This window comes from Sinocyclocheilus grahami, unplaced genomic scaffold (assembly GCF_001515645.1).
Source record: "Sinocyclocheilus grahami isolate Dianchi unplaced genomic scaffold, SAMN03320097.WGS_v1.1 scaffold161.1, whole genome shotgun sequence".
Lineage (NCBI taxonomy): Eukaryota > Metazoa > Chordata > Actinopteri > Cypriniformes > Cyprinidae > Sinocyclocheilus > Sinocyclocheilus grahami.
The window spans coordinates 1,692,096-1,707,796 of record NW_015505340.1 but is presented as its reverse complement, the minus strand read 5'-3'; the positions used below and the strand labels follow the sequence as shown (position 1 = coordinate 1,707,796).

At 37.7% G+C, this 15,701-nt stretch overlaps 1 protein-coding gene across 1 annotated transcript in view; it reads left to right on the top strand.

Moving 5' to 3' along the window:
* Nucleotides 1-7,650, top strand: part of LOC107592944 (syndecan-2-A-like) — a 67,573-nt gene extending 59,923 nt beyond the window's left edge. The window contains exons 2-5 of the mRNA XM_016282531.1: nt 4,082-4,196; nt 4,287-4,447; nt 4,734-4,854; nt 5,671-7,650. Coding sequence (XP_016138017.1) covers nt 4,082-4,196; nt 4,287-4,447; nt 4,734-4,854; nt 5,671-5,834 — 561 coding nt within the window. The 3' untranslated portion in view covers nt 5,835-7,650. The remainder of the gene's footprint in view (nt 1-4,081; nt 4,197-4,286; nt 4,448-4,733; nt 4,855-5,670) is intronic.
* Nucleotides 7,651-15,701: the final 8,051 nt, after the last annotated feature.

Genomic DNA, 15,701 nt, shown 5'->3' with positions numbered 1-15,701 from the left:
TTTAAAGATCATTATTTTGTGTATTTGGTGTAACAGAATATGTTGACATTATTGTAGGTCCTCTATGCCCCGCCTCTCTCAAACGCATCGTTTTCAACAAAGCCCCCTGCTTTGATAAGCGCAGTCTGCTCTGATTGGCCAGCTGACCCAGTGCATTGTGATTGACCGAACGTCACAAGCACGCGCTGGAAATGTAACGCCCCTTACCATAATCGCGAGCTTCAGCTTTCAAAGTAAATATCAAGACAGTTAATAATGCCGTTAGTTTTACCATGAGTTCAAGCCCGAAAGGGCAACAGAGTTGCGTGACAGACACAGTGATGCTGCAGTACACAAGCCGCGGTTAAGACAGCTGACGTGCTATGATTTCTGACAGGCAGTTCACTCTCCTGTGATGTGACCCTGTTCCCCTCACACACACACACACACACGACGCATTACTCTGCGCTGCGCAAAACTCCGCATTTGAACAGTCAATAGCAAATACTTAAACTAATAAACTTAAACTGATTCAGAAGCGCCAGATTTTCAAAGCAAAGTTTTTTTTTTTTTTTTTAGAAAAAGCCTTTGTGCACAGCCAGTCTGTGTACCAGCGTAGACATGTGGGGGCATGTTAGAACGAGCCATGTTATGTAGGCGTGGTTGACTCGTAACTTTTATAAAGAATATCTCTTTGGATTTGAGACTTTAGTCTTTGCAACTTTACAGATCGTCTTTATGCACCAAGAGTTTGTAACACTCCAAAGAGAAAGGAAAACTTGAAATCGCACCATATGACCCCTTTAACTTCGGGCCAGGCCCGTGCGCCCGATGAAACCGTCTATATAAAGCTTGAAGCATCAGAATCGGCATCGGTATCAGCCGATCACCATGACAAGAAATTGGTACTCCGTATCGGCTGCAAAAATCCTGATCGGAGCATCCCTAGTTTTAAACTAATCAAGATCTTCTTCGCATTGAGCTTCTATATTTCTCTAATATTTTGGATGAATAACGCAGCAGCGGCGCGTCTCGTGGGCTAGACTAACAAAACATTAAAATGAAACAATGTCACTTACAACATCATCACCGCATCTCGCGCGGCACTAATGACGCTCCCTCGCACTCCTAACATTCAAATGCAAATGTTTATTTTCAATTCGACTAATATTCATTCTTTATTCACAATCTCCTCATCACAGGCAGGCGCAGCACTCAATTCAGCATGTGTTCGTGTTTGTGTGTGCTGTCTGCGTCACTCATAGCACGTGCCTATATCGTGCACTATATCTAACATTTTTTCTATCGTTATCAAAGGAGGTGTATCGTCGATAAATACCGATACCGTTTTATCGCCCAGGCCTAGTTGTAGGTATCATTCATGTGCTTGGAACAAATGGTGTGGAAAGAGTTGCGTGCCAACGTTTAATAGCCCTAACTTGAAGTGCTTGACTAAGGGAAGTCGTGGCCTAATGGTTAGAGAGTCGGACTCGTAACCCAAAGGTTGTGAATTCGAGTCTCAGGTCCGGCAGGAATTGTAGGTGGGGGGAGTGAATGTACAGCGCTCTCTCCCACCTTCAATACCATGACTGAGGTGCCCTTGAGCAAGGCACTGAACCCCCAACTCACTAAGCAATCATCAATACTTGTTGGTTACACATTTTAATTTTCCATGCTGGTCACAGAATATAAATACACAGCTCAAGCACAAAAGAATCTCATCAATCTGGTGCAATTTGTTTAGTTTTTTTAAAGCTAAATACTAATTGTTCAAGAGCACTCAAGTAAAATGCATTCCTTCAAAAGATTTCGAAAGCATCTTAAGAGCTCTGTGGGCTGTTTATTGTCTATAGCCAGACATAAAGACACATTAGACACCTCATTGCAGAACTTTGACTAGAATCCCATTGACAAAGAGAATTGACTCAAGATATCGAGCATATCTGATGCGCCTGTGTGTGTGGCCCAGATAATTGTGTCCTTTGTACTTTGCATTTCAATCAGTGGAGAAAGAATTTGACCAAATCAACAGCAGTGTCGTGTGGGCCGGCCAAGTGAATTGTCTACCGAGAGAAAAGCAATGCTGGGTTAGAAAGGTTAAGATAAAGTTTGCTTTGAACAAATTCCTCCTTTGATCAGGACTTTGGCTTGAATGCTTTTCTGTGGGAAGTCACTGCTGCTTTTGAATGAGCTGGTTATTGTTCTGTTTTATTATTGTGTTCATTCACCATCCTCTATACAGGTCTACCTCTTTGTGAGAAATGGCTTAGGCTCTTTTTAAAGAAGAAACTAGGTCTCACAAACATGAATACACATCACTAAAAGTTTTGTATACATTCATTAACAACAAATTTCCCCAAAAACGTTTTCGGTAGGAAAACAATTTTCTCAGTCTGTTTTTGTCTTTTTCTTCTGTCCCCTTACCCATGAAGAAAAATCAGTACATGTTAATTGACTCTGGCTATATCAGCTGAGAATAGGGACAGCTCTTAAAACAAAGATACCAGTATGTGTGCCACAGACTTTCTGCGCTTTATTCCCGGGCCCTCTAGTGTGATTTATGGTGACCACATTATGGGCCCTTTTCTAGTCCGCATCAGTATGGAGAGACGGTCACAGGCAGGGTTGGACTGACGCATTGTCATAGTCACTGATATTAGACCATCACTCTGGTTAGTGATCAGTATCTGTCAATGCTGGTTGCCATGGGGCTGGTAAACTACTCCACAAAGACCAAATAACACAAAGCAACATGATTAGCACAACCACAAAAAACCTCTACAGATAGTTAATGCACAGTCATCCAGATTATATCGTCACTTGATAGTGTATCCCCGTCTGTGCTACACTGGAACAGTGTGATTCAAACTTGGCACAGATATTTAAATATCTGTAGATATATAAAAATTGTATTTATTTATTGTGATTGGTCATGTGTTTATTTTATTTTATTTTTTATCACAATTATTTTAAAAGTTTTATGTGTCTCTTGATTTGATAAATCTAAGTATTCTTATGGTGGGTCAACTTAAAATGATCAACTTAATAAAGTAACCAATTTTCAGGTAATATATTTTTATTTTATTAAATTTTTTCACAATATTTTTTTAATAGTTGTATGTTTCTCCTCACGTTTATAAATCTAATAGTACTCTTAAAAGTGAGTAACTAATTTTCAGATATTTTACATTTTCATTTTATTATTTTTATTACGTTTTGTTTATAATCAGTTATTTTCATAGTTTTATGTTTCACAGGTTTAGTTTTTTTTTAGACTATCTCTCTCTCCATCACTGTGAACTAGACACCTGAATATGCTCTTTAAAATGCATAAACTGCGCTTCATTACACAGCGCGTCTGGAAATATGCCAGATTATAAAATTCTACTCCATCATTTTCTCATCATTTAATGAATTACTGCTGCCGTGATTGCTTGAATATGCACACAAATGCCACACTTGATAAAATCCTGATAAAATTAATAGTGCAGCGTTAATTGTACTAGGCAAATGAGTGAGTTTTGTGAATGGGGAACAATGTGTAATAAACCTAATTGGCATAGAAAGTGGGAGTGTTTGCACTGAAAAGAATGACGATGTAATTTTAATAAAATGCAGTGCTAATTTGCTCCTTTGGAGGCGGTGCAATTGGGTTCCTGAGAACGAACCTGTTGTTGGAAAGTTTCTGCAGTGCTTTAAAATGTCATAATGTGGCTCTACAGAAACTGCTGAGTCTGCAGTTCATTCTGAATGCTCGGTTGTGGAGCAGAATTTACTTGTAGCTGCTGGGCTTGTGTCTGCGCTGAGTCTTGTGTCTGATGAGAAGGTTAGGCTGTGTATAATATGTGTTAAGGCAGAAAATATTGACTTTCAGATTTCAGCAGTAAGCAGGGCAGACAGAAAATACTCATTCATCATGTGGCAAGATGGGCAGTTTACTAGTTTCAAACACATTACTGAAAAAAAAATCAATTTCATAGCCTCTGGTCCTTTGAGTCGAGGGGTTTGAACAAAAAGAGACAGACAATGAAAGCCAAAAACCCTACTCCTTTCTGTTTTCATTTTCATTTTTATGACTTGTTGTTAACTTTTACCTCTGCAGATAGCAGTCTCTGCGGCCAAATCCACCTCCTCGACCGATGACTTATACCTGGAGGAGGCGGGGTCAGGAGGTTACCCGGAAGATGATGACGACTTCACTTCTGGATCAGGATCAGGTAAGAAGTGCCTCATCGATTCTAGGTGCACAATCTGATCCCTTCATGTTGGATATTGCCGTTGAAGCACAGCATGTGTTTGTCTTTCAGGAGCTGGAGAAGTTATTGAGGAATCTGTCACAGTAAAAACATTGTTCATTATGCCTAAAGCAGAGCCCACACAGGACTCCACCAAAGACTTCACACCGAAAGTGGAGACATCTACATCACTCGATGTCCCCAAAGACACAAAGAAACGAGTCAGGATAGAGGTGTGTATCACCTGTAAGGTCAATCACGGAGGTATTAACATCCATCTCAGGTGATTTGATCACAAGTGGTAGTGACATGGGAGTAGAAGGTCCTTTATTTAAGATGTATCTGACAAGCAAAACCGATCTTCAAACCAGGAATAAATGGGGTCTCTTGGTCTCAAGTGGATCTATGAGTGTAAATAACATTAATGTACTGTCATGCAGCCAACAAAGAGCCCACTGCTGTCATAAAGTCATCCATCACTCCTAACATAGTGTAACACATCATCTTCACTCTCTTTAGTCTCCAGTTCCTGCCACAGAAGACTCGCGTAGAAACCCAGTCACAAGCACCACAAGCCTCCCTCGATCACCCCTGGACGTCCAGTCGGAAAATCTCTTCCAGAGGACAGAGGTTTTGGCAGGTCTGTAAAAGAAATTTATAACTTAACACCAAGACACTTTCGAGTGTTTTTAGGAGATGCCATAATGTATATATGTTTGATCAAGAATACAGTAAAATTTTGTAACAGTGTAAATTCTTTAGTACCCCTTGATCAATTTAACGCATCCTTGCTGAATAAAAATAGTTATTAAAATAATAATAATCTTACTGACCCCAAAATTTTGAATAGTAGTGTAAATAAATGTTTTTATAACAATTTTGCTACTATATTAGAAGAAAATTCTAAGAAATTCTTGCTTAACAAAATTCTTGAAAGTGTGCTCTTTCTTAAACTTGAATTGCAGCCCTCACTGGGAGATTTAAGAGTTCACTGCACATTTCAACCAGAACGCCCACTTTATCTTTTGTCTTAGGAGAGATGCACAAAGCATAAAGAGCATGTTACCATACAACTCCCTTAAAATAACAGATCAATTCCTCTATGTGCAAAGGCCAAATTCTTAAGTTAAGCACACTTAGTTTTAATATCCTGTCAAATAAAGACAGAACCACAATGAGATGAAATAATGTCTTCCTGTTTTGGGTCGACACACTTCCTCTCGCTCAATCTCCTGACCCTCCAGCAGTGTTAAGGGGTTCCTTATTTAATTATTTGATTACTGGACATAATCTGGATCTGCTTTGTATGAGCCATAGACGCCCAGATGGCACTTTAGTCACGTAGTCGGACAGGAGTGAGATTTCACATATACTGTGAGAAAGCAGCAACTCAACTATGTCTTATCTTAATTGAAATAAACTGACTCATTAGGCCTTCCTAAATCCTCTGTTCCAGCTGTCATTGCGGGTGGAGTTATCGGCTTCCTCTTTGCCATCTTCCTCATCCTCCTTTTGGTGTACCGCATGAGAAAGAAGGACGAAGGCAGCTATGACCTCGGGGAGAGGAAGCCATCTGGAGCGGCCTATCAGAAAGCTCCCACCAAGGAGTTTTACGCATAGACTCACTCATGTACAACCGAGCTTCACCAACCAGAGTGATGGTGTAATATCTGTGACTACGACAAACTCGTTCTGCATAAAAAAAAAACATAAAGGAAAGCTTTTGCATAGAGTATTGTAATTAAGACCTTTTCTTTCCTCTTTTTTTTTATGAAAAAAGAGCAAGCATTGCTTATTTTATGGCAAATCTCTCTGTATTGAAACATTATTTTCTGTGAATTTGAAAAGGCTGAAAAGAAAAAAAAGAAACACAAAATCTGTAAAGGTGAGGATATCCGCATCCATCTTCTGTCAAAGGAGCTGACTACTTTTTAACTGTAGCAGTATGTATTTGTAAAGAAAATTTTGAAGTGGAGTAATTGAATATAATTGTTCTGTATCAGTCCTGACTTCATTTCTCATTGTTTTTTTTTTGTTTTTGTTTTGTCCTAGCATGTCTGACGATCATAAGTGTTTCATTAATTTATCATATTCTCAGATGTTGAAAAATTACTTTCTGTAGTTTTCAGAACTCTTTGTCTAATAACTCTAAACGAGTCAATGTAAATGTTCATTTTATTATTTCACAACATGCAGTTCAGCCATTTTCTATTCTCTTCTTTTTTTTTTTTGGTGTGTAGAACCCATGTCTTGCAAAATGATTTGATTTGAGTTTCATCGCCGCTTGAGTGTTTGTAAGTTAAGAAAAACGACTGGTGCCATTTGAACCCTCTCATTCATCCGTTCTCGTCATGGCGACTCTAAAGCTTCTCGCATGGTTGAAAAGAGGCTGATTTATCGACCTGATGAGCCCAGAGCGTGTCCTCTGTGATGAAAGTTTGAGGTAACTCATACTGGCGATCTGACACAGCCTGCCCACCTTCAGACATGTATTTCCTTTGATCAGAGTGCCGTTCTGATGTTTCAGTGATGAAAAGCTCGCATTTTTCTCCTGTCACACTGCAGTGATCTGTTTTATTAGCTCATGGACAGAGTAGACCTGATTTTTTTTTCTTACTGTTACAGGCTTTGCTTTCCTACTGGGCCCAAAGAAATGGGCAACTTGGAATCACTGCTGGGGAATCATTGAAATCATTCATTTTTAAACAGTTTCCACTAGTTTGGAATAGTTTCAAATAACTGAAATGAGGTTCATCCACCCAGTTTGAGTGCTGTTAATGTATCCCTCCAGTGCTCATCAAAAAAACGTATGGAGGCCAGTAATGGCCCCTACAGATCAGTATGATTAAATTCCCACTCTTTAGATCCATATAAAGGTTGTGAATTTGCCCTGAGAAGCATGAGTCCCTGTGTATCTTTCCTTCCTTGCCCTCTTGATATACCCATCTGTGACCAACACCCCAAAGTGACTGTACTGACCCTGACCTAATCTAAGCTGGAGCTAAACAAAGCAAGGTACTGCGAAAACATAGGCAAACCCAAAGACTCATTTGATTTTCACATTGCTGTGTATTCCTTTGGCCACATTTGAGTTTTTTTTTTAGTTTCAATGTTAGTTGTTAGTTTTATTGTTTTTGAGTAGATATCTGACCTTTGCATCCAATTACTTATTCATGTATGGGAAAAATCTATATAGAATTATATATAAATGTATATTCACAAATGTTTTAAACCTTGCCTTAAAAGTGCCTACCATTTGGAAACGTGTAAATGTCTGTCGTTTAGACGCGACGTGTACGCCAGAATGGCTAGAGTGATCGGTATTGTGTTAGAACAGCAGACGGAAAGGGAAATTTTTTTTTTAGTTGTACAAAAAGCAGACAGTATTGTACCTATAAGTTAAAACAACACTACTGAATAAACATTGTGGCCTAAATATGATGGTTTTCTTTTTTTATCTGTCAGTCTGTCTGTACAGCCATCCATTCATCTATTTGTCATGTCCAACCTGTTTTGTCTGTCATTCTATCTGTTCTGTCTGTCTGTGTCGGTCGGTTTTTCTATCTGTCTTTCTATCTGTCACTCATTCTTTCTATCTGTCAGTTGTCCTGTTTATCTATCATTCTCTGTCTGTTGTTTTGTCTGTCATTCTGTCTATTGTTCTATTTGTCTTTCTGTCGGGTGTCATTCTCTCTCAGTTTTCCTATCTCTGTCATTCTATCTATTGTTATATGTCTGTCTATCGGTCGTTCTATCGGTCAGTCGTTCAATCTATCGTTCTGCCCGTCTGTGATTCTATCTACAGTTCTGCCTGATCTTTCTGACATTCTATCTATTTTATCTGTCTGTATGTCCATCCATTGATCTAAATAGTAAGTGTGTGTCCAGAATCTCTTTCAGGGATTGTAAAATGGGAACTGAAGGGATTTATGTTGAGAGTGTTTACACATGGGCTCAGCAGTGCAGATTACCTCTGTATTTATTAATCTTTATTGGTTTTCCACTGAGTTTACTGTAACACTGCTTGATCGCAGATTTTCTCTTATTAAGATCAGTGTCATGGTCTTGGTGGAATATAAATTACTGACACTGGAAATATTAATCTGAATATTACTCTGTAAGATCATGGCAGTATTTGGATTCATAGCACCAAATTGCTATATCTTTTTTTATTATTTTCTGTGAGAGTATTGTTGTGCAAGTATAATCCTCCAGAGAGAAACTCTGAATGAAAAATAGAGTAAGATTTAAATGCTCTCATGTAAACATTGGTATGCTCCTGCACTCTCCATTCTCTGTGTTTGCTTTCAATGATGTTGTTTTCACATATAATCGAGGGATCAAGTCTGGCCTTAGCCTTGGCAAATGTACATGACTTACTCTCTAGACCGTGATGTGTAGCATCTGCCTCTGAGCCAGTCTCATCCATTCAGTTGTCCTGATTATGAGTCCTGAATTTATGGCTCCCTGATCAGTGCCCAGTGTTTGTGTATGTCCATGTTGCCGTGTCCCTTTAATTTATAGGGGCTTTCTCAATATGGGCAGGGAGAGGGGAAGGAGAAAAGGGGAGCACATATGGAGCACAAAAGGCCACCGGGGCTTCTCTTTGAGAAACGGGGCTGATTCAGTAAAGAGGCCAACCATGGATGCCAAACCATGCAGAAACTTCAAGGAAATGCCATCCAAAGTAAACATACTTTCATAAGAGCTTATGTCCGAAGGGCAAAAGAAAGAGCTTCAATCCATGAGTCAAAAGCTGGTGTACCTCAAAGGTACAGCTTCTTTTGATTAAGGGTTTACATTACAATAATGTTGAGGCTTTCTTTTTTTGTAGACTATATATAAACAAAAGTGCCCTTGAGTGTATATTTTGGAGACCGGTGTGGTTTCTCTGGACATGTTTCAGTGAAATCGGTCAAGTAGTAGGACATGGTGCATTCAATTGCTTGGAGTATAGTTCATTTAGCTAAAAATGCAGAATTAAATGGCATGATGATAGATGACCAGCTTTTTTTTCATTCATTATCATGAGTGGAATTGGAGTTTATGACAAGAATGGTTGGTTTTTCAACACTCTTGTTAAAACTTACTTTCCTGGTCTCAGTACAATGGTCACTTACCAAAATAAAAGGAAAAAATATATATAACTATCACATATCACATAATTGTGATCTTCATTTGAACCATCTCAATATCAGTGATTAAAATCCCATGACCAAGATTGATCTTTTACTCAATGCCAGTGTTTCCTGCTCCTCTTTTCAAACTACAGCCACACGACAAAAAAGTCATATTTTAACAGCTTTCATTGATATGATAAAAATGGATGTGTAACAGATAATTATCAAGAACACGTGTTGAGTTTAGGGTTGGGCTATATCTATAAAGTGAAACATCGCGACGGACCAGTGTGGGTTCTAGCTTGTATGCGCCCTGAGCGAACCACCCCGCCTGCCACCTCTAAATGAAATAAATTTTACATAAATTTTGCTATTTTATATAAATGTATACATTTAGGTTATTGCAAATTCAGACAAATAAATACAAAAAATACAATAAATCCCTCCAAAACTGCAATTGTACAGTAAAAATAAAGTGAGTGATGTTACATTAAAAAAAAAAAAAAACTACATTACAATATCAAATTTTACTGTCTGATTATGTAAGCTAATTGGACAGAAAAAGGATTGTTGTTGCCCTATGTGTTGTAATAACAACAAGCAACATAGCATAACTTTAGCAATATATTAGCCTATTTTAGCTAGAGGAGTGATAGCTGCATACATGCCATTTATCTTTACCAAGTAAAATAGACATTAGATCTTATATGCGTCCAAATGAACTGGAGTAAATTAGAATTGAATTGGGAAATCTTTCCCAGCCCTATTCAGAGGTCCGTGGAATATATATGGGATCACCATCTGGCACGAACGTTGCGTTTTAATCAAGCACCTGACATTTCTTTCCATAACAGGTCGTTCATTATCATGTTAAACCGAATCTCATCTCGGTGGAGAACCGATGTCAGGACCTAACCTGTAAGGAGGCCATATTTTAAAATAATGGTTATTATTATGGGAAAGACTTTGGTACAGATGTTTAAACGAAAAGTGCTTCAACTATTTGTGAATTCAACTCGACCCTTGAGGGCTTTTTAAATTGGGTGTTAAAACGAGAGGTCAGGAATATCAGTGAAACTTCAAACAACAAATACCTGCCTGGTTTTAATGGCACTTCTGTTGGAGGAAGGGTCGAATTTAAGTCTTTTCTAATCTGTGGCACAGGTGCTATTCACTCAAGATTATTACCAAACGCTGCATAATCCTCCACTCTCAAGTGAGAGGTTTAAACTTTGAAAGTGAAATTACTTGGTGAAGAAGATGAATCATATTCCAATCCCTGACAACAAACTCAATTTATAGAAATGACAAGTTTTTCAGTTTGCCACTTAATCATTCCCGCTCTTGATTAAACACAGACTGGTAATGAATGCCAATATGGCACCTTGGTTCCTCTTGATAGGATTTGGAAAGTAATTTCTTATGAACTCAGGCTCTCTGGCGTCTTGAGCCCTGTCTATGCAGCAGCATGATAGCGTAGTTTAATTTTAATACGCAAAGCCTCAATGCAAATTAAAGTTTGTTGTGATTAAGACCCTCTGATGGGTCCGTTTATGATGATTATGTTTTAATTAAAAGCAAAGCTCTAGAGCAAAAATAATACAAATTTATTGAGTGCTCTTGAGATGGTTACACTGAAGTTTGAGCAAATTAATTTGGAACCGCTGAACTCAAAGCCATTTGTGTTGATGACATATGGTACTAGATCTGTTGCAAATGAGCCACTAATTTGGAGTCTAGGCGACGCCATGTTTAGCTCTGTTATGGTGAAGGTGCTCAAACCTGCTCCTGGAGATTTACCTTCCTCTTCCTCAGGCACAACACACCTGCCTGTAATTTTCAGATTGATTTGCTGCTTCAATGTGTTCAGCATGAATTTTAAAGCTTTTGCACAGATGACAACGTTGTCAACACGATCCCCGTTCACACGGAAACAACTAAAAACACCATATAATACAGTAGTTGCCCTTACGAAAATTAACCATGGTTTTATTGTAGTAAAAGTGTAGTTACACTGAAGTTTGAGCAAATTAATTTGGAACCGCTGAACTCAAAGCCATTTGTGTTGATGACATATGGTACTAGATCTGTTGCAAATGAGCCACTAATTTGGAGTCTAGGCGACGCCATGTTTAGCTCTGTTATGGTGAAGGTGCTCAAACCTGCTCCTGGAGATTTACCTTCCTCTTCCTCAGGCACAACACACCTGCCTGTAATTTTCAGATTGATTTGCTGCTTCAATGTGTTCAGCATGAATTTTAAAGCTTTTGCACAGATGACAACGTTGTCAAAACGATCCCCGTTCACACGGAAACAACTAAAAACACCATATAATACAGTAGTTGCCCTTACGAAAATTAACCATGGTTTTATTGTAGTAACCATGTTTTTTGGTGTATTGATTACCATTTGTATAACCACAGTTTTACTTCAAATATCATGGTTAAACTGTGGTTAGTGTAACAAAACCTTGGTAAATTTGTGGTTACCATGGTTTAACTATAGTAACCATGGTTTTTTGGTTTTATTTGTGGTAAAACCATGGTTAATTTTGTGATGTCACTTTGTAAAGAAACACTTACAGGCATGCGCTCATACCTACAGACTGAACACGTAATAATGATGTCACCGTTATCACACATTTATTTACACGGATATGCTAACAGTCTCGTTTTCAAAAACTTGCACTTTGAAACCCGTTTTCAAAAGTTTGCGTTTTCAGGCCCCCAAGGCAGCACTGTCATGTAAATGAATAAAAAATGCATGCAATTTTTAGTTGGAACGGGTGTTGTGTAAACTAGATAATACTAGTTATAATCAAGTGATATATAGTTATAACACTTATTATAATCACTATATATTTAGACATTGAAAAGACAGAAATGAAACAAATAGAAAAAAAAACAATCATGAAAACTAAAATAAAAATGTATAATAAAAACTCATCAAATGTAAGATGTAAAATAAGGTTGGTTTTGTCAGATTGAGCACTTTATATTTAAAATTTTAGAAAACAAACAAAAAAATGATATTGTTTTTACTTGGTGACATCAGACAGATGAATCAGGGTTATTATATTTACCTAAAACTAAAACAATAAAAAACATTTTTTACTAGAAATAAACTAAACTTTAAAAATGAATTAAAAACAAAAAATATAATAGTATCTCAGTGATACTAAAACAACACTGAGATGAATGCAGCAGTGCATGATCGTTCATCTTTCTAGTGACCTGGGTGTTCAGTGTCGCTGAGATTATAAGAAGAATGCCAGGATGGAGCACTTAAAATAATTACAAAATGTTTGAAGCAAAAAAATTACCTAAACATCATATACAGTGGGGCAAAAAAGTATTTAGTCAGCCACCAATTGTGCAAGTTCTCCCACTTAAAAAGATGAGAGAGGCCTGTAATTTTCATCATAGGTATACCTCAACTATGAGAGACAAAATGAGAAGTTTTATTTGTGGTAAAACCATGGTTAATTTTGTGATGTCACTTTGTAAAGAAACACTTACAGGCATGCGCTCATACCTACAGACTGAACACGTAATAATGATGTCACCGTTATCACACATTTATTTACACGGATATGCTAACAGTCTCGTTTTCAAAAACTTGCACTTTGAAACCCGTTTTCAAAAGTTTGCGTTTTCAGGCCCCCAAGGCAGCACTGTCATGTAAATGAATAAAAAATGCATGCAATTTTTAGTTGGAACGGGTGTTGTGTAAACTAGATAATACTAGTTATAATCAAGTGATATATAGTTATAACACTTATTATAATCACTATATATTTAGACATTGAAAAGACAGAAATGAAACAAATAGAAAAAAAAACAAAAAAAAAAACAATGAAAACTAAAATAAAAATGTATAATAAAAACTCATCAAATGTAAGATGTAAAATAAGGTTGGTTTTGTCAGATTGAGCACTTTATATTTAAAATTTTAGAAAACAAACAAAAAAATGATATTGTTTTTACTTGGTGACATCAGACAGATGAATCAGGGTTATTATATTTACCTAAAACTAAAACAATAAAAAACATTTTTTACTAGAAATAAACTAAACTTTAAAAATGAATTAAAAACATAAAAAATATAATAGTATCTCAGTGATACTAAAACAACACTGAGATGAATGCAGCAGTGCATGATCGTTCATCTTTCTAGTGACCTGGGTGTTCAGTGTCGCTGAGATTATAAGAAGAATGCCAGGATGGAGCACTTAAAATAATTACAAAATGTTTGAAGCAAAAAAATTACCTAAACATCATATACAGTGGGGCAAAAAAGTATTTAGTCAGCCACCAATTGTGCAAGTTCTCCCACTTAAAAAGATGAGAGAGGCCTGTAATTTTCATCATAGGTATACCTCAACTATGAGAGACAAAATGAGAAAAAAAATCCAGAAAATCACATTGTAGGATTTTTAAAGAATTAGTGCGAAACATTTTTTTTTAAATAATACAAATTTATAATGGTTCCTTTGCATGGAATCATCTGGAAACAGAAAAAACCCCAGCACAAAACCTGTCATTCAAACTGTGATAGAAGCTCTCCTCAATCAAACCCATGCACAGCTTGATCTCTCATATTCTGTCACCACAAATCAATGACTACTGACAGAAACCAGCCTTAACGCTCTCATCCGTTTTATTTTTGTCAGATATGTTGACAAATTAAACTATCAGCTGGAGATTTGCTCCTCTGTGTCTTCGATTCCCTTTTACAAGCCTTTTCAAGAGTATATTTACAGTAATTTGTCATATTCGCTGTTTTAAGATGTCTGGCGGCTTTCTCTTCTGTGCCATTTGAGTTAATGTGGGCAATGTTCTTTTTTTTTAAACTATAATTTGACCCTTCCTGTGTTTATACTCAAAGGACAAACATGTAAATCCACTTATCTGCTGTGTTATATTGATAAATGACACATTGTCTTATGGATCAAAGTGTCTGAGCATAAAGAGTGCAGTATGCAGCGCTGAGTAGGCAAAAAAGTACAACCAACTGTTTTCACTGACTATAGCTAAACACAAGACCACAAAACACCCCATGATCATAATTCTCAAAAGGCTGTAGGAACTTCAGCCCTTCTCTCACAACAGCCTGTCTTCATGCATTCCTCTCCTCTTCAAAAGCATTCCTGAGACTGTCCTTCAGCCGTTCACTCTGCTCCAGTCTAATCAAACCTGCTTCTGTTGTGTGGCCCTTTTGTCAAACACAAAACCTCAGATAGAGAGAAGGTGGTTGGATGGCTGGTGTTGCCATGTTGGTTACAGTAGACCACTCAAGCAACTCTGAGTGAAAATAAAGGATAAGGGAAGATGTATCCACCCCACAGCTCTGCTTTATTGGGCAAACTGATCTTTCTTTTCCCTTTCCCATTCTCTGTGGACAGGTCATTCCTATTAAATGGGTACCTCTTCCATTTTGAATAGGTGATTCTGCAAGATTTTAAATGAATTGAATTCATATATTTTTTTCTCTGTTTAATAGTAAGATAAGATTCTTCATTGTATATACACACCCACCCACCCACAGACAAGTTTTTCATGGAATGACCCGAATGCATCCTTGTTCTTTTATCTGAGGAAAGGGTGGCGAAATCGGTTGGTGTGTTTTCATTTGAGATTTGATATCCCTTTAAAGTGTACTTTGTGTAGCGTGTGTCTTCTTCAGACGCACAGCATCTCCGGCTCTGCTGTCTACAATATGAATCGTGCCTTGATTTAACTAAGCACGATGGTCTCATCTGGTTACCAGTTTGTCTTTGATGCCAGACGCACAGATTGCAGGGGAACTGGGAATTCGCCATGCGCACATGCAAACACCAGCACTCGCTCACTCACAATCAACACTGTAATCCGACTTCCGTGGCCGTCGTTGCACCCGGTGACAGCATTCTGTTATCTCAGCAAAGTGAGCCTGTGGGCAGTTTTCAGAGACCATGCACCCTATCAGCTTCCTCTCTTCATTGCATTCATTTTAACTTTCTTGAATGCCATGTGGTATATTTATGCGATCACTATATGTAATCACTATATGTCCCTCTCAAAATCAAGATAAAATCATGATCCTAAATTGAAATGTATGGGTCATATGATTATTTCTTGGTTAGTTCAGGTTGTAAAATGTGGTGACCCCCCACACCACCCACCCCCAAAACATAATTTAGATTTTAACATTGTATATCTCAATTACCGGACAATACTGTTGGTGGCTCGTGTTTGAAATAAAGATTTAACAGACAAAATATCCATGACGTCAGTCACTGGTGCCAATAAACTATGTAGCCTCAGGCCTAAGTAACACTATCTGTTAAATATCAGGTCTGTTTTGGTCTGCCACATTGATCTGTCTG